We start from the raw sequence: 24745 nt of genomic DNA, 5'->3' as shown, positions 1-24745 counted from the left end.
AACTGGGGTAAGTAACTGCCGATCTAATGTTCAAGAGGTCTTGTCGGTTGTAAGAAATAATAGAGGATACATTTCGGGAAAATAAAGTAAAAATAAAGGATAAAATAATCACAAAATAGCAAAGTTGGATCACAGCAAACCGGCTGCCATACAGTACGGCGCCATCTTGGTTTTTCCTTTACATGGCATAGAAATATTGTTGCCTGAGATTAACCTTGTTGAGGTTCTTTATGAGAGGAACTGCTACCTCCCTCTCTCTCTCTCTCTCTCTCTCTCTCTTTCTCTCTCTTACACACACACACACACACACACACACACACACACACACACACACACACACACACACACACACACACACACACACACACACACACACACACACACACACACACACCATATTTATCACTACCATTGATTATGTCCTGACTCCCTCTCACCCTCAGCACATATTAATATGGACAAAGTCACCATGTAAACTTATCACAGTGATGAATGACTCCACACCCCCCTCTTCTAACACACACACACACACACACACACACACACACACACACACACACACACACACACACACACACACACGATTACAAAGCAAATCCCCTAATGCCCTACACAGTGTTAAATCATCATATTGATGGATGTGTTTTTTGGCTGTGCTCCACCTATGGTAGTGTGTTCCCCTCGCTCTGATAAACTGATTAAACAAGGTTTATCACGGTTACCACAGTGATTACAACACACTAATGAAAAATGACAATACACACACGAACACACATGCACACACACACACACACAGACGAATAACACACACACACAGACAACACACACACACATGCGCGCACACACACACACACACACACACACACACACACACACACACACACACACACACACACAACACAACACAACACACACATGCACACACATCCCATATTTCTTTAATTACTGGAGCTGGCTGGTAAGTGACAGGGAGTATTTTTTGTCTTAATTAATGAGTGTGGTATTCCTTCATCTTTGAGAGAGAGAGGCCAGAGACAGAGAGAGAGAGAGTTCCTTTAGAAACTGGTCTGTTGGTGTCAGTACTGGTGTTAGGTTTAGGGTGTCAGTACTGGTGTTTGGGTTAGGGTGTCAGTCCTGGAGTTAGGTTTAGGGTGTCAGTACTGGTGTTAAGGTTAGGGTGTCAGTACCGGTGTTAGGGTTTAGGGTGTCAGTACCGGTGTTATGTTTAGGGTGTCAGTACCGGTGTTAGGTTTAGTGTGTCAGTACTGATGTTAGGGTTAGGGTGTCAGTACCGGTGTTATGGTTAGGGTGTCAGTACCGGTGTTAGGTTTTAGGGTGTCAGTACTGGTGTTAAGGTTAGGGTGTCAGTACTGGTGTTAGGTTTAAGGTGTCAGTACTGGTGTTAGGGTTAGGGTGTCAGTACCGGTGTTAGGGTTAGGGTGTCAGTACCGGTGTTAAGATTAGGGTGTCAGTACTGGTGTTAGGTTTGGGTGTCAGTACTGGTGTTAGGTTTGGGTGTCAGTACTGGTGTTAGGTTTAGGGTGTCAGTACTGGTGTTAAGGTTAGGGTGTCAGTACCGGTGTTAGGGTTTAGGGTGTCAGTACCGGTGTTATGGTTAGGGTGTCAGTACTGGTGTTATGGTTAGGGTGTCAGTACTGGTGTTAAGGTTAGGGTGTCAGTACTGGTGTTAGGATTAGGATGTCAGTACTGGTGTTAGGCTTAGGGTGTCAGTACTGGTGTTAGGTTTAGGGTGTCAGTGCCGGTGTTATGGTTAAGGTGTTAGTACCGGTGTTATGGTTAGGGTGTCAGTACTGGTGTTAGGATTGGGTGTCAGTACTGGTGTTAGGGTTAGGGTGTCAGTACTGGTGTTAGGGTTAGGGTGTCAGTACTGGTGTTAGGTTTAGGGTGTCAGTACTGGTGTTAGGGTTAGGGTGTCAGTGCCGGTGTTAGGATTAGGGTGTCAGTACTGGTGTGAGGTTTAGGGTGTCAGTACTTGTGTGAGGGTTAGGGTGTCAGTACTGGTGTGAGGTTTAGGGTGTCAGTACTGGTGTTAGGTTTAGGGTGTCAGTACTGGTGTTAGGATTAGGGTTACAGTAATGTTGTTAGGAATAGGGTGCCAGTACTGGTGTTAGGATTAGGGTGTCGGTACCTGGTGTTAGGATTAGGGTGTCAGTACTGGTGTTAGGTTAGGGTGTCAGTACCGGTGTTAGGATTAGGGTGTCAGTACCGGTGTTAGGGTTAGGGTGTCAGTACCAGTGTTAGGGTTAGGGTGTCAGTACCGGTGTTAGGCTTAGGGTGTCAGTATTGGTGTTAGGCTTAGGGTGTCAGTACTGGTGTTAGGCTTAGGGTGTCAGTACTGGTGTTAGGTTTAGGGTGTCAGTACTGGTGTTAGGTTTAGGGTGTCGGTACTGGTGTTAGGTTTAGGGTGTCAGTACCTGGCAGCGGTGTTGAAGAGAGGAAAAAGGGAAGCCCTGTTGTTATTGTAATGTATTTCTCTGTGGATTTTACAGCATTCTACGTCAATTTTATGCCCTTGTCCCCTCTTCACACACTCTCCTTCCAGTGAGGATGTGACTGAGGGCTAACGCTGGGGCTTAGGGACTGACTCAGGGTCAAAAGGTCAGAGGTTGAAAGCAGAGGTCAGGGGGTGATGGCGACAGACGGGTTAGGGCTGGGCAACTGAGGGTTGATGTGTGGGATGGGAATGAGGGGTATGGGTAGAGTTGCAAAATTACAGACACTTTAAATAAATTCCCTGGATTTCTTGCTTATTCCATCCGAATTCCAGAATTCCTCCAACCGGGATTTCCGGAAAACCAGGGAATTTATTGATGGTTCCTGGAATTTTGCAACCCTAGGTATGGGGGATGTGGGAGTTTGTTAGGGGGAGTTTAGGAAGCTGACTTCTCTGTAGATCCTGACTTCAGCAGATCAGTGTTCTCTTTCTCTCAGGTTTCACATTACAAATCCTATCTTCCCCTCCTCCTGTCATGCTCCTCCTTTCCTCCACTCATTCCCTGCTTTATCCTCTCCTCTCCCTTCTCCCTTTACTCCGCTCCTTCCCCAACTCTGTCTCCCTTCCTTCCTTCCTTCCTTCCTTCCTTCCTTCCTTCCTTCCTTCCTTCCTTCCTTCCTTCCTTCCTTCCTTCCTTCCTTCCTTCCTTCCTTCCTTCCTTCCTTCCTTCCTTCCTTCCTCCATCCCTCCCTCCCTCCCTCCCTCCCTCCCTCCCTTCCAAGAGAGGAGGTGGAGAGAAAGAGAAAAAGGGTAGTGGAGCAGTGGTGTTCAATAGAGGTGTTTATCCATCCAGTCCTGGAGCAAGGAGTAGTGGTGTTCAATAGAGGTGTTAATCCATGCAGCCCTGGAGCAGGGAACAGTGGTGTTCAATAGAGGTGTTTATCCGTCCAGCCCTGGAGCAGGGAGCAGTGGTGTTCAATAGAGGTGTTTATCCGTCCAGCCCTGGAGCAGGTAGCAGTGGTGTTCAATAGAGGCTGTAGTGGAACAGTTTGAGAACTTCAAGTTTCTTGGTGTTTACATCACCAACCAACTATCATGGTCCAAACACACCAAGACAGTTGTGAAGAGGGCACGATAAAACCTATTCCCTTTCAGGAGACTGAATAGATTTGGTATGGGTCCTCATTTCCTCAAAAAGTTATACAGCTGCACCATCGAGAGCATCCTGACTGATTGCATCACCGCCTGGTATGGCAACTGCTCGGCCGCCGACCGCAAGGCACAACAGAGGGTAGTGTTTACAGCCCAGTACATCACTGGGGCCAAGCTTCCTGCCATCCAGGACCTCTATACCAGGCGGTGTCAGAGGAAGGCCCTACAAATTGTCAATGTCTCCAGCCACCCTAGTCATAGACTGTTCTCTCTGCTACCGCACGGCAAGCAGTACCGGAGCGCCAAGTCTAGGTCCAAAAGGCTTCTTAACAGCTTCTACCCCCAAGCCATAAGACTCCTGAACAGCTAATCATGGCTACCTGGACTATTTGCAGGTCAAAGGACAGACTCTCCATGAGTTTGCCTCGTCTCTCTCTCTCTCTCTCTCTTTTGCTCCCTCCAATACTCACCCTCCTGCCACCCTCTCTCTCTCTGTTTTTCTTCAGTAGCTGTCTTGCAATCTATTCGTCCCTTTTTCTTGTGGTTATTCAGCAGGGTCTCATATTCACACTCCTCTTAGTTATTTCAGAGTTGACCGACAGAAGGCTTTCTGTTCCAAACACAGCGTCCGCACGGGAAAGGAACCCCCCCTCTCTTTCTACTCATCAAAGGCTAGAGAGAGAGAAGGGGAAAAAATGAGAGAGAAAGCAGAAGAGCTGTTGGGAGAGGGATAGAGAGCAGAAAGACTAGAGATGACCTGTTACCGTGTCTTTCATCTTCTTTGGGTTTTTTGTTTGTTTCTAAAAATCCAACTCTTTCTTCTTCGTGTGTTTGTCTCACCATCTTTTCTAAAATCCAACTCTCTCTTCTTTGTGTGTTTGTCTCACCATCTTTTCTAAAATCCAACTCGCTCTTCTTCGTGTGTTTCAGGGCGGAGGATGATGAAGCAGAAGGGGGCGGAGAGAAGCGGAGGAAGAGGATGACCAATCATGGCTTCCTCACAAGGAGGAGAGGTCGTCCCAGCCTGAGCTCCCGACTAGCACGGAGGGTGACCCAGCTGAAGCAGAAGGTTGTGGCCCAGAGAAGTGCACCGTCAGGGGGCATGCATTGCCGTAGACGGGACCCTAGACCTGGAGTCCATGCAAACTGCAGAGAGAGTGACACAGGTAAAACACACACACACAGGCATGCACACACACAAACACACACACGCACGTAAACCTTGTACCACATACACTCCCTGACACTAACACACCCATCTCGCCATGTTCACCCAGCAGCCAATACATCCAGTACCCAGCAGGACTGGGCGCCCAATCAGGGGGTGAGGAGGAGGAGGAGAGGTCGGCCAAAGGTCAAACTCTGCGGACCTTCGACCAGAGTCCTCCGTAGAGGAGGCGGGGCCTCTGTGGAGCAGGAAATGAACGAGGGGAAGAGCAACAGTGAGAGCTCAGGCCAGGGTAAGATACGTCTCAGTGGGATGTCTCCCAGCTGTGTGTGTGTGTGTGTTAGAGAGTGAGATGTCTTCCATCACGGTGGCCTCCTCTCACTTCCCGGCTCGTCTGTCACACCATTAAAACCGTTAACGGCTTCCCACTGGCATGCGGCCCCCAAAACCACGCCGTAACGTGAACCCCAATATCGCCTCTTTTAGAATGTCACACCCCTGTCGCCCCTCCTGCACCCCCTCAACCCAACCAGTAGAGACGCAATGTCCCCCCTTCCCCAATAATCTCAAATTAACATTTCATAGAAATGAAGTCAATAACTTATTGAAGTGGCCCTATTGTGTAGGTCCTGTGTGTGTGTGTGTGTGTGTGTGTGTGTGAGAGAGAGAGTGTTGACGAGAACGCTGTGTAAATGACAAGTGTGTCAGCGATGTCTCGACACCCGACACGACCCCTGTAGTCAGCCACACACAGCTGCCAATAAAGATCTGATCTGTGTTTGTGTGTGAGTTTGTGTGTGTGTGTGCGTGCTTTCATGCGTGTGTGCGTGATTGAGTGTGTGTGCATGCATTTGTGTGTGTGGTGCTGATGTTTGTCTGTGCATGAGAAAGACAGGACCATTGGGTTTCCTTGACCACAGTTATTGAAAAGGCCATGCATTTCTGGATGGCCAACTGACCATAGGAGTGTGTTTTACAGTATATATATGTACTGTTTGTGTAGTGTCTTCACTGCCTATCTGTGCTGTGTGAGTTTGTTGCCTAAAGGCTAAAGGCCACTGAGTTATTTTACGATATAGCTGCTCTACACTGTCATCCAATGGAGCCTGAGATTGAGATGGTCGTGTCACAACTGATCTCAAGACAATTTCTAATGGATGTTATTGATCACTTGATCCCACAGAGGAGGAAGAGGAGATGCACTACGACAGCGACGAAGGAACCAATGACGTGAATACAATGACACCATCTTCCAAAGACACGCCAACAGACTCTGCTGTGATTGGCCCAGCTGCTAAGCTTCAAGACAATCAGAAAGCCAGGAGCAAGGAGGAGAGGCAAGGTGATGATGTGAGCATACCCAGTGTGGCGCTGAGGAGGAGAGGAGCCCCCTGCAGGCCGGGCCCTGTTACTGCAGATGGGAGATGCCCAGAGCTCCAGGAGCCACAGGGGGCTAGGAGAGAACCTGTACCCAGCTGGAGGGTCTCGTTAGTGGGCAACAGTCTCCAGGACAGCAGGGGGATCCAGGGACCTGTGGTGGAGGCCAAGAGGAAGAGCTCAGGACAACAAAGCATTCTGGGAAAGGTGAGGGGGGGAATGGGAGGACCTGTGGGGGGGGTTCAGTCTCTAGGTTAATCAAAAACAGCTTCCTCTGTTAAAATCTCCCTCAACTACTTGAGACAGTTAAGATGCACGTGTTACGGTGTCTCCCTAGCTACATGGTGATCATGATCATTGTCTATAATGCTAACCTGTCCTGTGTGGTTGTTCCAGAGGAGAGGCTGCTGGCTGGAGACTGAGACCCAGAGAGAGGACACCACCAGGGGCAGGAGGAACAAGAAGAAGCAGGTGAGGATGGGGATCAGAATGGGCATGGTGGAGGGGGGAAGGAGGGATAGGTGCAAACAGAAAGAGGCAGTGTGGAACAGGAAATGGCAGTTGGTGGAGAGGTAGAATCCTGAGTAGAAAGAACAGGTAGAGTACAGTAGAAGAGAGAGGTAGAGGAATGAGGAGTTGGAGTGACTAAAGGGCATTCAGATCCGTGACAGTTGGAAAAGTGATGATGTTAGGCAGTTGGAAGAATGAGGAGAAGCTACAGTGGGGAAAAAAAGTATTTAGTCAGCCACCAATTGTGCAAGTTCTCCCACTTAAAAAGATGAGAGAGGCCTGTAATTTTCATCATAGGTACACGTCAACTATGACAGACAAAATGAGAAAAAAAAATCCAGAAAATCACATTGTAGGATTTTTAATGAATTTATTTGCAAATGATGGTGGAAAATAAGTATTTGGTCAATAACAAAAGTTTCTCAATACTTTGTTATATACCCTTTGTTGGCAATGACACAGGTCAAACGTTTTCTGTATGTCTTCACAAGGTTTTCACACACTGTTGCTGGTATTTTGGCCCATTCCTCCATGCAGATCTCCTCTAGAGCAGTGATGTTTTGAGGCTGTCGCTGGGCAACACGGACTTTCAACTCCCTCCAAAGATTTTCTATGGGGTTGAGATCTGGAGACTGGCTAGGCCACTCCAGGACCTTGAAATGCTTCTTACGAAGCCACTCCTTCGTTGCCCGGGCGGTGTGTTTGGGATCATTGTCATGCTGAAAGACCCAGCCACGTTTCATCTTCAATGCCCTTGCTGATGGAAGGAGGTTTTCACTCAAAATCTCACGATACATGGCCCCATTCATTCTTTCCTTTACACGGATCAGTCGTCTTGGTCCCTTTGCAGAAAAACAGCCCCAAAGCATGATGTTTCCACCCCCATGCTTCACAGTAGGTATGGTGTTCTTTGGATGCAACTCAGCATTCTTTGTCCTCCAAACACGACGAGTTGAGTTTTTACCAAAAAGTTCTATTTTGGTTTCATCTGACCATATGACATTCTCCCAATCCTCTTCTGGATCATCCAAATGCACTCTAGCAAACTTCAGACGGGCTGGACATGTACTGGCTTAAGCAGGGGGACACGTCTGGCACTGCAGGATTTGAGTCCCTGGCGGCGTAGTGTGTTACTGATGGTAGGCTTTGTTACTTTGGTCCCAGCTCTCTGCAGGTCATTCACTAGGTCCCCCCGTGTGGTTCTGGGATTTTTGCTCACCGTTCTTGTGATCATTTTGACTCCCACGGGGTGAGATCTTGCGTGGAGCCCCAGATCGAGGGAGATTATCAGTGGTCTTGTATGTCTTCCATTTCCTAATAATTGCTCCCACAGTTGATTTCTTCAAACCAAGCTGCTTACCTATTGCAGATTCAGTCTTCCCAGCCTGGTGCAGGTCTACAATTTTGTTTCTGGTGTCCTTTGACAGCTCTTTGGTCTTGGCCATAGTGGAGTTTGGAGTGTGACTGTTTGAGGTTGTGGACTGGTGTCTTTTATACTGATAACAAGTTCAAACAGGTGCCATTAATACAGGTAACGAGTGGAGGACAGAGGAGCCTCTTAAAGAAGAAGTTACAGATCTGTGAGAGCCAGAAATCTTGCTTGTTTGTAGGTGACCAAATACTTATTTTCCACCATAATTTGCAAATAAATTCATTAAAAATCCTACAATGTGATTTTGTGGATAATTTTTCTCAATTTGTCTGTCATAGTTGACGTGTACCTATGATGAAAATTACAGGCCTCTCTCATCTTTTTAAGTGGGAGAACCTGCACAATTGGTGGCTGACTAAATACTTTTTTTCCCCACTGTATATATAACCTAACTGGAAAGGTAATAGAAATGTGCTTTTGGCGAGATTCCTTGCCAGCACCCATAAAAGTCTGAAGCTATGGCGTGACCTATCTTATCAAAGGGTTTATTAGCTAACTCTGCATGGGCGGATCAGTTTAAAACAACCGTGATCAGCTGGTGAGATATACGGCCGTTGAATAAGGCTGATAGCATGTGTGAGTTGCCTAAACAACAGTCTAATGTGTTCTGGTGAGAACAGCCCTGAGGTGGGACTACATTTACATTACATTTACGTCATTTAGCAGACGCTCTTATCCAGAGCGACTTACAAATAGGTGCATTCACCTTATAGCCAGTGGGATCACCACTTTACAATGTTTTTTTTTGTTTTTTTGTTTTTGGGTTGGGGTTTGGGTTGGGGTAAGGGGGGGTAGAATGATTACTTTATCCTATCCCAGGTATTCCTTAAAGAGGTGGGGTTTCAAATGTCTCCGGAAGGTGATGAGTGACTCCGCTGTCCTGGCGTCGTGAGGGAGCTTGTTCCACCATTGGGGTGCCAGAACAGCGAACAGTTTTGACTGGGCTGAGCGGGAACTATGCTTCCGCAGAGGTAGGGGAGCCAGCAGGCCAGAGGTGGATGAACGCAATGCCCTCGTTTGGGTGTAGGGACTGATCAGAGCCTGAAGGTACGGAGGTGCCGTTCCCCTCACAGCTTCGTAGGCAAGCACCATGGTCTTGTAGCAGAACACCAGTCTAATGTGTTCTGGTGAGAACAGCCCTGAGGTGGGACTAAACACCAGTCTAATGTGTTCTGGTGATAACAGCCCTGAGGTGGGGCTAAACACCAGTCTAATGGGTTCTGGTGAGAACAGCCCTGAGGTGGGACTAAACACCAGTCTAGTGTGTTCTGGTGAGAACAGCCCTGAGGTGGGACTAAACACCAGTCTAATGTGTTCTGGTGAGAACAGCCCTGAGGTGGGACTAAACACCAGTCTAATGTGTTCTGGTGAGAACAGCCCTGAGGTGGGACTAAACACCAGTCTAATGTGTTCTGGTGAGAACAGCCCTGAGGTGGGACTAAACATCAGTCTAATGTGTTCTGGTGATAACAGCCCTGAGGTTTGACTAAACACCAGTCTAATGTGTTCTGGTGAGAACAGCCCTGAGGTGGGACTAAACACCAGTCTAGTGGGTTCTGGTGAGAACAGCCCTGAGGTGGGACTAAACACCAGTCTAATGTGTTCTGGTGAGAACAGCCCTGAGGTGGGACTAAACACCAGTCTAGTGTGTTGTGGTGAGAACAACCCTGAGGTGGGACTAAACACCAGTCTAGTGTGTTGTGGTGAGAACAGCCCTGAGGTGGGACTAAACACCAGTCTAATGTGTTGTGGTGAGAACAGCCCTGCGGGGGGGCTGAACACCAGTCTAATGTGCTGTGGTGAGAACAGCCCTGAGGTGGGACTAGACACCAGTCTAATGTGTTCTGGTGAGAACAGCCCTGAGGTGGGACTAAACACCAGTCTAGTGTGTTGTGGTGAGAACAGCCCTGAGGTGGGACTAAACACCAGTCTAATGTGTTCTGGTGAGAACAGCCCTGAGGTGGGGCTAAACACCAGTCTAATGTGTTCTGGTGAGAACAGCCCTGAGGTGAGACTAAACACCAGTCTATTGTGTTCTGGTGAGAACAGCCCTGAGGTGGGACTAGACACCAGTCTAGTGTGTTCTGGTGAGAACAGCCCTGAGATGGGACTAAACACCAGTCTAATGTGTTCTGGTGAGAACAGCCCTGAGGTGAGACAAAACACCAGTCTAGTGTGTTGTGGTGAGAACAGCCCTGAGGTGGAACTAGACACCAGTCTAGTGTGTTCTGGTGAGAACAGCCCTGAGGTGGGACTAAACACCAGTCTAGTGTGTTCTGGTGAGAACAGCCCTGAGGTGGGCCTAAACACCAGTCTAGTGTGTTCTGGTGAGAACAGCCCTGAGGTGGGACTAAACACCAGTCTAGTGTGTTCTGGTGAGAACAGCCCTGAGGTGGGACTAAACACCAGTCTAGTGTGTTCTGGTGAGAACAGCCCTGAGGTGGGGCTAAACACCAGTCTAATGTGTTCTGGTGAGAACAGCCGTAAGGTGGGACTAAACACCAGTCTAGTGTGTTCTGGTGAGAACAGCCCTGAGGTGGGGCTAAACACCAGTCTAGTGTGTTCTGGTGAGAACAGCCCTGAGGTGGGACTTAACACCAGTCTAGTGTGTTCTGGTGAGAACAGCCCTGAGGTGGGACTTAACACCAGTCTAGTGTGTTCTGGTGAGAACAGCCCTGAGGTGGGGCTAAACACCAGTCTAGTGTGTTCTGGTGAGAACAGCCCTGAGGTGGGGCTAAACACCAGTCTAGTGTGTTCTGGTGAGAACAGCCCTGAGGTGGGACTTAACACCAGTCTAGTGTGTTCTGGTGAGAACAGCCCTGAGGTGGGACTTAACACCAGTCTAGTGTGTTCTGGTGAGAACAGCCCTGAGGTGGGACTTAACACCAGTCTAGTGTGTTCTGGTGAGAACAGCCCTGAGGTGGAACTAAACACCAGTCTAATGTGTTCTGGTGATAACAGCCCTGAGGTGGGACTAAACACCAGTCTAGTGTGTTCTGGTGAGAACAGCCCTGAGGTGGGACTAAACACCAGTCTAGGGTGTTCTGGTGAGAACAGCCCTGAGGTGGGACTAAACACCAGTCTAGTGTGTTCTGATGAGAACAGCCCTGAGCTGGGACTAAACACCAGTCTAGTGTGTTCTAGTGAGAACAGCCCTGAGGTGGGACTAAACACCAGTCTAGTGTGTTCTGGTGAGAACAGCCCTGTGGTGGGACTAAACACAGAACAAAAACACAAATCTATACACACACACTTACTAAACAAACACACGCACGCACACACCCAGAGAGGTGAGTAATCTTCCATACCCTCTGGTGACGAAACCTCTGTCACTGTAATATATGGTCCCTTCATGTGGAACACTCCCATACACACACACTCTTTGGAAAGCCCAGATACAGGCAGAAACCTGTCGAACAGGCTGATTTTGCAGCTCCATCATCAGTCATCATTCATCATTAGGAAACCAGCTCAAACCAGAATGGGACAGGATCTGTTTGTGTGTGCGCTTTTTGAGGTCGGTTCAGTTTCAGTTACATTATTAAAAAAACATTAAATGCACTATGCCTTATGTGGGTTGAATGCAGTAACAACACAGAATACAACAATTAATAAAAGTTCCATGATGGTAGTGACTTCCCATGACTGATTATCACTTATTAACCATTGTCAAGTACATTAAGGAACGGGACGGACCAAGGTGCAGTGTGAACGGCGAACATGTTTATTAACTAATAAACACACGAAACAGTAACCAAAACAACAAACTTAACCGTGACGGTCCAAAGGCTAACACACAAACCTAAACATGAACATAACCAAATCCCACAACGCAGGCAGGAAAACTGGCTGCCTAAGTATGATCCCCAATCATAGACAACGAGCGACAGCTGCCTCTGATTGGGAACCACACCCGGCCAAACATAACCTAGAACATAACCTAGAATATATTCACACCCTGACCAAACTAGCTAAAGTTCTATAGGCCAGGGCGTGACAACCATCATTTATTCACATTACTTTACTTTAATAAAATATATCAGTTGTTGTCTATATTACGTTTGTTTTATTTGATGACTTTATTATTTTACTCCAAGTCATCATCTCATCTCTATAGAGCTGCTGCCTATGCTGTCTGACAAAATCACTATTTTAGTAGTGCTTCAAAGTAAATATAACTGTTGAATACCAACTATCAATCACTTAGATCATGTATTTTCAGGTAGAGATAGCTCGCGAAGCAACAGCTGCTCTCTATATCAGCTCACATCACTCATTCTTCTGTAGCAGGCGTAAAAGAAACACAGACCGGAGTAGAAGCACAATGGATTATGGTCATTGTAGTTAATTACCACGTTTTCTGCGCAAAACTATGTAGAATATTGGCCTGTTGGAAACTACAACTCCCTAGTACATCGCACAGTTCAGGCTGGATCTGATTTATCTCTAGAGAAACTGTGCAATGTGCGCATTTAGCAACAACAACAAAAACTACATATGAAATTACATTAAAATAATTGAACCTGCGTTGGGCAATTAGTTGTAAAAAAAACACAAAAAAAGAAAATGTCGGTTAATCGCTCAGCACTAGTGTCTGTGTGTGTGCGTGCGTGCGTGCATGTGTGCGTCGGTGAAGAGGTGTTTGTGTGTGTTGAAAGAAAGGGGTAGTTCTGACAGCGGTGTTACAGGGTGTGCAGGCTTTTGTTCTAGGCCTGCACTAGATTCATAATTAGTGCTGCAATGGAACAAAAGCATGCACACCCTGTAGCTGTCCAGGACCTGGGAGGGTGACCACTAGTTTAGGAGTTTAAATAGATATATATTCTAATGATGTCATTTTCTGTTTCCTGTTGCAGGCTAAGGGGTGTGCAGTGAGCCGTCTTCTGGAGAGCTTTGCGGCTGATGAAGGATTCCGATTGGACGAGGAGAGCAGCTTCTCAGAGGGAGAGGAGGAAGACATGGAGCATACACCTCACACACACAGAGAACCAGGTGAGAATACACACACCACAGACTCACAGACTCACAGACTCACAGGGTTGCATGACAGGCTACATTTTCATATTCTCTCTCTCCTTCTCCCTCCCTCTCTCTCTCTGCAGCACTGCTTAACTGTGTGCTGAGCAGGGAGATGCTGGTGGATGGTCTGAAGGTGTTGATATCGAAGGAGGATGAGCTGCTGTATGCTGCCCGACTACACACTCTGGACCTGCCTGACATGTAAGGCACTGACACTTACTCACACCTATTCATATGGCCTACTTAATCACAGAGAGACATGTTGATGCAAAGGACTGGCTGAATGACTTGTAATACATTTAATACAATCTCTCTCTCTCTCTCTCCCTCCCTCCCTCCCTCCCTCCCTCCCTCCCTCCCTCCCTCTCCTAGATTCCGTGTAGTGATCGAGGGGGAGAGAGGGAACAGGCCTAGGATCTACACTCTAGAACAGCTATTACAAGAGGCGGTGTTGGACGTGCGGCCACAGACAGAGGCCATCCTGACTGCTGGGATGCGTGTGTGTGCCTACTGGAGCGAACGCTCCCGCTGCCTCTACCCTGGAAACGTCCGCAGAGGGGTTCCGGGCGAGGATGAGAAGGGCAGTGTGATGGTGGAGTTTGATGATGGAGATAGAGGAAGGATCTCCCTGCCCAACATACGCCTGCTGCCCAGGGGGTACCAGATACACTGTGAGTATACTGCACACACACACACACACACACACACACACACACACACACACACACACACACACACACACACACACACACACACACACACACACACACACACACACACACACACACACACACACACACTGAGTATACATTCCCAGAGGGTAAAGACATGGTCTGTCAACATTAGATCCAGACTCACTCTCTGAGAGCAAAGATTCATTCTCTGTGTCTGTTTTGCCCTACTTCCCTCCCATCTCTCTCTCTCTCACTCCCACTCTCTCACTCCCACTCACTCACTCACTCAGGTGCGGAGCCGTCTCCAGCCCTGCTCTCACCTGGTCGTCGTGGTCACAGAACCTCCACCCAGGACAGTAGAGACAAGCCCACAGAGAGACCAAACAATGAAGAGGTAGAAGGGAGGAGCCTGGAGAGGAGACCAGGTAATGGCTCAGAGCATAATTTCACCGTATTAGATGGTTTCTCCCATTTGTTTGAGATTGAGGCCTACAGCACCAGCGCAGCACCAATGAGATAAGCCTACTGTAGATACCACCACCAGGGTGGGTTGGAACCGGTTCAGGGAACAGAACCAAAACAGAAATGGAATCTGGAACAAAAGTGATCCATATTGTTCCAGAACAGAACCGTTATTTTAAAAGCATGGGAACCGGTTAATAACGTTCTTTTACGTTCCAGGCATTTTTTATAGTCCCACAAATAAACGCAACAAAGCTCCTATGCCAAAGCCCTCTCTCTGTCATTCAGAAACGTATTCCAGTGTCTGCCTGCAAGCTGAAAATCTTTGCCTGTTCATGTTTAGACTACCTGTCCCTCCCCCTCTGAAGTATAGGCTACTGTACTGACATTACAATCGTGATTCAGAAGATAGGGAGAGAGATTTTTTATTAGCTAGAGAAGAATGGATGCTAGTTAAGGATACTATAGGCCTAGTTATTACATTTCACATTGGATTTATTAACTACAAAAAGATAAGACATGTTTTTAATTCTGGTGCAGCTCTGCACACACAAGCTTGTTAGCTATCTAGCTCAAAGTACATTCAAAGTTCTTCCATAGAAGCCGCTCCTCCTAGGTATAATTCTGTGGACCTAATTCAGATAATGCATGTCATAACAAGATGCAAAGCACTTCAAGCCTCCTCCGCCACCCTCTCCTAAATGTAAAAAACTGATGATTTCACAGGTTAAGAAAGGAAGAGAAAGGAACAATATAAACCGCTACTTCCTTTTGGTTCAAACCGGTTCAGACATTTTTATTTTGCTGGTGGGAAAAGTGGAATGGAACTAAAAAAATTAAGACAAACTGCTATTTCAGCCACACACGTTGCTGACAGGTGTATAAAATCGAGCACACAGCCATGCAATCTCCATAAACAAACATTGGCAGTAGAATGGTCTTACTGAAGAGCTCAGTGACTTTCAACGTGGCACCGTTATAGGATGCCACCTTTCCAGCAAGTCAGTTCATCAAATTTCTGCCCTGCTAGAGCTGCCCTGGTCAACTGTAAGTGCTGTTATTGTGAAGTGGAAACGTCTAGGAGCAACAACGGCTCAGCTGCGAAGTGGTAGACTACACAAGCTCACAGAACGGGACCGCCGAGTGCTGAAGCGTGTAGCGCATAAAAAATCGTCTGCCTCTGGAAGCAACGTCAGCACAAGAACTGTTTGTCGGGAGCTTCATGTCGGGAGCAGCCGCACACAAGCCTAAGATCACAATGCGCAATGCCAAGCATTGGCTGGAGCGGTGTAAAGCTTGCCGCCATTGGACTCTGGAGCAGTCGAAACGCGTTCTCTGGAGTGATGAATCACGCTTCACCATCTGGCAGTCCAACGGACAAATCTGAGTTTGGTGGATGCCAGGAGAACGCTACCATAGTGTAAACTGTAAAGTTTGGTGGAGGAGGAATAATGGTCTGGGGCTGTTTTTCATGGTTCGGGCTAGGTCCCTTAGTTCCAGTGAAGGGAAATCTTAACGCTGCAGCATACAATGACATTCTAGACGATTCTGTGCTTCCAACTTTGTGGCAACAATTGGGGGAAGGCCCTTTCCTTGTTTCAGCATGACAATGCCCTTGTGCACAAAGCGAGGTCCATACAGAAATGCTTTGTCAAGATCGGTGTGGAATAACTTGACTGGCCTGCACGGAGCCCTGACATCAACCCCATCGAACTCCTTTGGGATGAATTGGAACGACGACTGCGAGCCAGGCCTAATCGCCCAACATCAGTGTCAGACCTCACTAATGCTCTTGTGGCTGAATGGAAGCAAGTCCCCGCAGCAATGTTCCAACATCTAGTGGAAAGCCTTCACAGAATAGTAGAGGCTGTTATAGCAGCAAAGGGAGGACCAACTCCATATTAATGCTCATGGACTGAGATGTTCAACGAGCAGGTGTCCACATACTTTTGGTCATATAGTGTATATAACACACATATAGAATATGATTTTATCTCACAACTTCTTCCCTCTCTATGGAATCCCCCTCCAACTGCCTAATATCATCACTGTTCCAACTGTCACTGATCTGAATGTCTTCTAGTCAAACAGCATTCCCATAACTCAACACTCTCCAGTTCCACAGTAAGGGCTGTAATTTATGGATACAAAGAGTTTGTTCTCATTGACTTACCTAGTTTAAAGGAAAGTTTTGGTAGATACATCTTACCTGGTTTAAAGGAAGGTTAGGTAGATACATCTTACCTGGTTTAAAGGAAGGTAGATACATCTTACCTGGTTTAAAGGAAGGTTAGGTAGATACATCTTACCTGGTTTAAAGGAAGGTTAGGTAATAGTAATATAATAATAATAATATGCCATTTAGCAGACGCTTTTATCCAAAGCGACTGATAGTCATGTGTGCATACATTTTTACGTATGGGTGGTCCCGGGGATCGAAGGGCGGCAGGTAGCTTAGTGGTTAAGAGCGTTGTGCCAGTAACCGAAAGGTCGCTGGTTCTAATCCCTGAGCCTACTAGGTGAAAAATCTGTCGATGTGCCCTTGAGCAAGGCACTTAACCCTAATTGCTCCTGTAAGTCGCTCTGGATAAGAGCGTCTGCTAAAAGACTAAAATGTAATGTAATGAACCCACTACCCTGGCGTTACAAGCGCCATGCTCTACCAATTGAACTACAGAGGACCACACGGAAATACATCTTACCTGGTTTAAAGGAAGGTTAGGTAAATATATCTTACCTGGTTTAAAGGAATGTTAGGTAGATACATATTTTTTATAAATCTCTCTCTTCTTCTTTCTTTCCATCGCCCTTTCTTTCTTTCTTTCTTTCTTTCTTTCTTTCTTTCTTTCTTTCTTTCTTTCTTTCTTTCTTTCTTTCTTTCTTTCTTTCTTTCTTTCTTTCTGTCTCTCTATCTCACTTTCTCTCTCTTTATTCTGTTTCTTCTTCCAGTTGGACGACCAAAGAAGGTCAAGCCAGGGGCCAATAGTTCAGCCACGACATCGTCAGAGAGAGTAACAGGGGGCAACACTTCCTCAATAAGCTGGCCAGCAAAGAGACTTCCAGCGGACTTCTTCCTGTTCAACGGGACATCCCGTAAAACCCACCGAGTGGGTCGCCAGCGAGACCTGGGGGTGTTCCACCGCCCCGGCACACACCCCCTCGCCCCTCCCACGCCCCTCAAGGGCATATTCAGTTCCCCCTTTGAGGTTGACTCCTTCAGTAGCATCGCCAACGGTTACGCTGGAGCCTTCAGAAGCGGAACCCACCGGCCTGTTACCATGGTAACGCCCCTGATGCTGAGTGACTCTGTCGCCATGACAACGGCATCCTCCAACAGGAAGTCGAGTGACAGGTACAGAAAACAGTTCCTGGTGAAGCTGGATCACGAGGGTGTGACCTCGCCCAAAACCAAGAATGGGAAAGCTCTGCTGCGTCTGGGGGGCGGCAGGGGGCACAAGGGTCCATCTGCAGGGGCGGAGGGGGCACCTCTCAGGTACATCCACCCTGCCCTGGGGGTGAAGGACGGAAATAAAGGAGAAAGAAGAGGAGAGAGTGGAATGTCCAAGTCTGAGCAGCTCCTGAAGGGGGCTCCAGCCCTCAGAAAGGGGCTCCCCTCATCTGGTTTAGGGGTTCTGGGGGGAGAGTTTGGAGCTCTGGACTGCCCCAGTGACTGTCACAGCTCTTACTCTGAGCTGGATGAGGATGAGGATGATGATGGAGATGAAGACGTAGCTCGGAGGAGAGCAGCAGCGGCGGGCGCAGGACGTTTCCTCTCCCGTCTCTCCGTTTGCTCCTCGTCCTCGTCCTCTTCCTCCTCTTCTGGCTCCCTCTCTTCTTCCTCCCTCTCTTCTTCCGACTCCTCCTACTCCTCAGACGAAGAAGAGTCTTCATCCCTCCTTCTCCGCCGAGCGCTGCTCCAGCAGCAGAAACACAAACACAGACAGAGCTTGACCTCTAACCCCTTAACCCCTGACCCCTCCACAAAGCCCAACCCAAGCCCTACCTCTTCAGCCTCGGCCCCACCACACGCCTACGTTGCCAAGGGAGCCATGTCCGTCACCGGGGAGTCAAAGGTGAGAGGAAGTGATAGAGGAGAGGACAGGAAGGAGTACACATCAAAGGGCAGGACCAATAGTAGAAGCAGCGCTTCCAAATGCCAAACCAAGAGGAGAGGTGGATCCGCCTCCAATACACACACTCTGACTCCCAACACACACACTCTGTCTCTCAACACACACACTCTGACCCCCAACACACACAACCCGGCCTCCCAGTCCAAACCTCCCAAGGACCACCCAGCAGCCAAGAGGCAGAGGATGTTGTCACCGATCCCCCATCCTAATATGTCCACCCTCCTGCCTGGTCGCCAGCTGTGGAAGTGGTCTGGAAACCCCACACAGGTCAGAGGACACATGTGGGAGCCTTAATTGTTAACACAGTCTGAAGCAGACTTATTGACTTATTGAGTAAGGTCTTACCTGTCCTTACCTGGATTCCCTCCTAACTTCCCCCCTCTCGCTCCCCTTACAGAGGCGTGGTCTGAAGGGTAAGGCCCGTAAGTTGTTCTACAAGGCGATCGTGCGTGGTGGTGAGACGGTGCATGTGGGGGACTGTGCTGTGTTCCTGTCCCCCGGTAGACCCCAGCTGCCCTACGTGGGGCGGGTGGAGAGCCTCTGGGAGTCCTGGTCCTCCAGCATGGTGGTCAGGGTCAAGTGGTTCTACCATCCCGAGGAGACGAGCCTGGGGAAGAGGCACCACGACGGAAAGGTACGATGGATTATCATTCAACAACTTGATCAACATTTTGATCAAATGTATCAACTTTTTGATCAGATTTATCAATAATTGATCAACAATTGATCAACTTAAATCTATTTCCCCATGGGGATTAATGAATAGGCTGTTAATTTATCTTTCAGTCTTCTATTTATCTCTGTGTTTAACATCTGTCTCCTTCTTCCCTCCTCTACCCAGCATGCTTTGTACCAGTCGAGCCATGAGGATGAGAACGACGTCCAGACCATCTCCCACCGCTGCCAGGTGCTCAGCCGCACCGATTACGAGCACCTGATTCGCCGACGAAAGCCAGGGGGTGGGGCCCAGGATCTGTTTTACCTGGCAGGGACCTATGAGCCAACCACAGGCCAGCTGATCAGCGCCGAGGGAGTGGCCATCGTCCCCTAGCAACAACTATGGAGTGTAAACAAAACACAGCCTTAAAGATGGCCGCCTCATCTCTCCTGGATGAATCCAGCTACTGGCGCTGGTGTCAGTGAAGCATGGTTCTGTCCAAATCTAGAAGAGTCTGGAAAGGAGAACCTGCCTTGAGTCTAGTTCCTGCTGGTTCTGGATCTTGGTTCTGGGTCCTATCTGGGTGTGGACGATCCCAAACCCCAACAGGGATAACAGCACTTTGGACCGCAGTACACTCTATTAACAGCACTGGAGTCATCTGATCTGATGTGATCTGAAGAGGGACTACAGTACTCTACTGACCTTCTAAAACAAAGACAGACAGTGTCCTCGCTACACTCTGTCTCCAAGAGTTGTTCTACAGTCTGTCATAGAGTCAAAGACTGTCATAGACTGACTCTCAGGCAGTTTGTCAGACTGTCATAGACTGACTCTCAGGCAGTTTGTCAGACTGTCATAGACTGACTCTCAGGCAGTTTGTCAGACTGGCATAGACTGACTCTCAGGCAGTTTGTCAGAGAGACTACTGTGACTCTTACTAGGTTGTTGCTGTAAGTGATGTGTTCACTTCTCAGTCTAGAGACCTGAGCGAGAGAGAGAGAGAGAGAGAGAGAGAGAGAGAGAGAGAGAGAGAGAGAGAGAGAGAGAGAGAGAGAGAGAGAGAGAGAGAGAGAGAGAGAGAGAGAGAGAGAGAGAGAGAGAGAGAGAGAGAGAGAGAGAGAGAGAGAGAGAGAGAGAGAGAGAGAGAGAGAGAGAGAGAGAGAGAGAGAGAGAGAGAGAGAGAGAGAGAGAGAGAGAGAGAGAGAGAGAGAGAGAGAGAGAGAGAGAGAGAGAGAGAGAGAGAGAGAGAGAGAGAAGAGAGAGAGAGAGAGAGAGAGAGAGAGAGAGAGAGAGAGAGAGAGAGAGAGAGAGAGAGAGAGAGAGAGAGAGAGAGAGAGAGAGAGAGAGAAGACCTCGCTTTCCCCATACTAGGTTTAATGGTCTTACTGGTGGCCACACTGCTCTGATGATAAATGAATGATGGCAGGATTGAGAAATCCCAACAGGACCAAAAACACTGTAGTTCTGAAGTGTGTGAGTGTGCGTGAGTGTGTATGAGCGAGAGAGTATGTGCTGAGTGGTTGTAATGGATGCATTTGGTACTTGAAGAGCTGAGAGTAAATAGTGCTTTAGTGTGTGTGTGTGTGTTTGTGTGTGTGTGTGCGTGCGTTGGTTTCTAGTCTAGACCTCACCATGGAAACCCTAGATGTCTTTAACACTCAGAAAGTAAAGCTACTAAAGGTAAATCTATGAATATTAATATATCGATTGATTTACTAACAGCTTCTTATTTTCTAGACAAAAAAAAAATGACAAAAAGGAATGATTATTTCTCCAGTCAAGCCATACACTTCAATACCTCTCATATCCTCCTATTCAGGTACAGCTGAATGATTTGTCTATCTCTGTGTGTTGTACAGCATTATGTATAAAGACCTTATTATTCAACTGTACATAGTATATATATATATATATATATATATATATATATATATATATATATATATATATATAACATACATGAAGAGAGAATTATATTCCTCTTTGTTGCTCTTTACGTTGTTATTTTTTCAACGACTGTTGAGTTTTCTTTGAGTAGTTATTTTGGCTTAGGGAGGAGGAGGTTTTAGACTTCTTCTCTTCCTGCACTGAGTACGTTGTGGAGATGGGATGGGGTCCATGAGGGGTAAAGCTGTAAATATGCGACAGGGGATGGGTTGAAGTCCCATTTTGGGGTTTAGGGTGGATTTGGTGATGGGGGGTGTTTTTATAAGAAAAGTGGAAAAGGCTTTTTGTGTTCACATCGTCATTGGTCTGTTTTTGTATATTTGTGTTCTAGGTTTTATTGTCTATTATTCTGTCCTTATCCTCCCGGGTTTCAAATCTAGATTTCTTTATTTTTAGAAATACTGGAAAGAAACCGAGTTTCTTCTATTCGCTGATCCTTAAAGTTCCAGACTAGAGAGTTCTAGATGTTCTATATCTATATAAGCCTAGAGGAGATCTATGTAGGTATATATCTGGCCTCAAAAAAACTAAACCAAAGCACATCTATGTTTCGCTTCATCATATTAGAATGCAATATGAAGAAATATAAAAATATGAAAATATTCAATAAAATCAGAATTACGGGATCACTGCAATCATATTCAAGTAGTACACCTGTGTTCCCTCCTACCTGTTGGCATAGAACACGGCTTAACATTCACCACCATGTTGCCATGGGAACACAGCAACTTTGTCTTTCTGCACATAGCTTGGCTGTTACACTTGAAGGCTCCATGACAACCATATATGACATCGCATGACTGTGAAGAACAATCAGAGCCAATCAAAAGGGTAATGTAAAAAAAAAAAAGAAGAAGTATCCAATCAAAATTGTGCTTAATCTTGTCACTTTTCTTCCTGCTTTGCCAAAAATGTATCTTTCTGTTTACATTTTTATTTCACCTTTCACAATTGTATTTTTCCTGACAGTTATGCAAGCCTGGGATGACTGTGTTTTCAGTGTTGGGGTTTTCACAAGGAGAACATTCATGCCTTTTCATTTGAGATATACATCAACTGACTTTTTTAACCAACATTGTTGCTGTAACACTGCGAAGCAAAAGCTTAAAATAAATCTAATGTGAACATCAATGTTATGTTACTTTTTGTAGGTCTTTAAACAATATTTTAAAAGCTGTATTTTCTTAAAGAAACACTGGATTCAGTTCTAAACATCACATTGGGTGAAGTAATATCTTTGCGCAACCTGTTTTTGAGACCCACTGGAAACAATTTACTTTGTAGGGTTGATATATAGTTTGTGACAATTGTCTCAGTCATTGTTGGAAATATGACTAAAATATTTCCCCTATGTAAAAAACAAAGTTATTTATCTTAATTTTATTGCCTTTCTGTTGTGTTTCATTAAATAAAAAATACAAAAAATTATGAAATCTAAGTTTTTACTTGTCTTTCTTTAGTGAATTAGAAGTAGGCCTACCTGGATTAGAAGTAGGCCTACCGGGATTAGAAGTAGGTCTACCTGGATTCGAAGTAGAACTACCTGGATAAGAAGTAGGTCTACCTGGATTAGAAGTAGATTAGAAGTAGGCCTACCTGGATTAGAAGTAGGCTTACCTGGATTAGAAGTAGGCCTACATGGATTAGAAGTAGGTCTACCTGGATTAGAAGTAGGGCTACCTGGATTAGAAGTAGGCCTACCTGGGAAATCATTCCCAATCCACTGTCAGGTGCAGAAACATGGAAACAGGGAGAGAAAAATATTGGGGGAAAGCAAACTGAAACTTTCTACCATTGTTGAGTGAAACAGAGAGATAGAGATATGTTTTGTGTGTGTGTGTGTACGTGTGTGTGTGTGTGTGTGTGTGAAGCCTATACTATCCCCTATATAGAATAGAGTTTGAGAACTGTATTTGATACTTCCTGTGATACATTCATACCTTTTATTACATTATCAAAACAAAGTGGATTTCTGCCCTAACGTGGCTAAAGCCTCATGATTAAAACAACGTGGATTACTGCCCCAAACTGCCTAAAGCCTCATGATTAAAACCATGTGGATTACTGCCCTAACCTGCCTAAAGCCTCATGATTAAAACAACGTGGATTACTGCCCTAACTTGCCTAAAACCTTGTGATTAAAATGATGTGGATTACTGCCCTAACCTGCCTAAAGGCTCGTCATTCAAACGATGTGGATTAGTGCCCTAAACTGCCTAAGGGCTCGTGATTAAAACAACTTGGATTACTGCCCTAACCTATCTAAAGCCTCTTGATTAAAACAATGTGGATTACTGCCCTAACCTGCCTAAAGCCTCATGATTAAAACAACGTGGATTACTGCCCTAACCTGCCTAAATCCTCATGACTAAAATGACGTGGCTTACTGCCCCAACCTACCTAAAGCCTCATGATTAAAACGACAATGATTACTGCCCTAACATGCTTAAAGTCTCATGATTACAGTGATGTGGATTACTGTCCTAACCTGCCTAAAGCCTCATGATTAAAGTGACTTGGATTACTGCCCTAACCTGCCTAAAGCCTCATTATTAAAACGATGTGAATTACTGCCCTAACCTGCCGAAAGCCTCATGATTAAAACAACGTGGATTACTGCCCTAACCTGCCTAAATCCTCATGATTAAAATGACGTGGCTTACTGCCCCAAAACTGCCTAAAGCCTCATGACTAAAACCACATGGATTACTGCCCCAACCTGCCTAAAGTCTCATGATTAAAAACGACGTGGATTACTGCCCTAACCTGCCTAAAGCCTAATGATTAAAACAACGTGGATTACTGCCCTAACCTGCCTAAAGGCTCATCATTCAAACGATGTGGATTAGTGCCCTAAGATGCCTAAGGCCTTGTGATTAAAACGACGTGGATCACTGCCCTAACCTGCCTAAAGCCTCATGATTAAAACGACGTGGATTACTACCCTAACCTGCCTAAAGCCTCATGATTAAAACGACATGGATTACTGCACTAACCTGCCTAAAGCCTCATGATTATAACGAGGTGGATTACTGCCCCAGCCTGCCTAAGAACTCATGATTAAAACGACATGGATTACTGCCCTATCCTGCCTAAAGCCTCATGATTAAAATGACGTGGATTACTGCCCTAACCTGCCTAAAGCCTAATGATTAAAATGACGTGGATTACTGCCCTAACCTGCATAAAGCCTCATGATTAAAACGATGTGGATTACTGCCCTAACCTGCCTTAAAGCCTCATGATTAAAAAGATGTGGATTACTGCCCTAACCTGCCTAAAGCCTCGTCATTCAAACAATGTGGATTACTGCCCTAAAATGCCCAAGGCCTCTTGATTAAAACGACGTGGATTACTGCCCTAACCTATCTAAAGACTTGTGATTAAAACAATGTGGATTACTGCCCTAACCTGCCTAAATCCTCATGATTAAAATGATGTGGCTTACTGCCCCAAAACTGCCTAAAGCCTCATGATTAAAACGACAATGATTACTGCCCTAACATGCTTAAAGTCTCATGATTAAAGTGATGTGGATTACTGTCCTAACCTGCCTAAAGCCTCATGATTAAAGTGACTTGGATTACTGCCCTAACCTGCCTAAAGCCTCATTATTAAAACGATGTGAATTACTGCCCTAACCTATCTAAAGCCTTGTGACTAAAACAACGTGGAATACTGCACTAACCTGCCTAAAGCCTCTTGATTAAAACAATGTGGATTACTGCCCTAACCTGCCGAAAGCCTCATGATTA

At 46.4% G+C, this 24745-nt stretch overlaps 1 protein-coding gene across 1 annotated transcript in view; it reads left to right on the top strand.

Moving 5' to 3' along the window:
• Window positions 1-20082, top strand: part of LOC121569617 (BAH and coiled-coil domain-containing protein 1) — a 105174-nt gene extending 85092 nt beyond the window's left edge. Inside the window, exons 14-24 of the mRNA XM_041880765.2 lie at window positions 4538-4773; window positions 4885-5067; window positions 5959-6359; window positions 6549-6623; window positions 12951-13086; window positions 13197-13314; window positions 13486-13784; window positions 14078-14212; window positions 17199-18649; window positions 18780-19016; window positions 19224-20082. Coding sequence (XP_041736699.2) covers window positions 4538-4773; window positions 4885-5067; window positions 5959-6359; window positions 6549-6623; window positions 12951-13086; window positions 13197-13314; window positions 13486-13784; window positions 14078-14212; window positions 17199-18649; window positions 18780-19016; window positions 19224-19433 — 3481 coding nt within the window. The 3' untranslated portion in view covers window positions 19434-20082. The remainder of the gene's footprint in view (window positions 1-4537; window positions 4774-4884; window positions 5068-5958; window positions 6360-6548; window positions 6624-12950; window positions 13087-13196; window positions 13315-13485; window positions 13785-14077; window positions 14213-17198; window positions 18650-18779; window positions 19017-19223) is intronic.
• The last annotated feature ends 4663 nt before the right edge of the window (window positions 20083-24745 follow it).

This window comes from Coregonus clupeaformis, chromosome 1 (assembly GCF_020615455.1).
Source record: "Coregonus clupeaformis isolate EN_2021a chromosome 1, ASM2061545v1, whole genome shotgun sequence".
Taxonomy (NCBI): Eukaryota; Metazoa; Chordata; class Actinopteri; order Salmoniformes; family Salmonidae; genus Coregonus; species Coregonus clupeaformis.
Note: the sequence above shows the minus strand (reverse complement) of the source record. Positions and strands in the feature narration are given on the sequence as shown.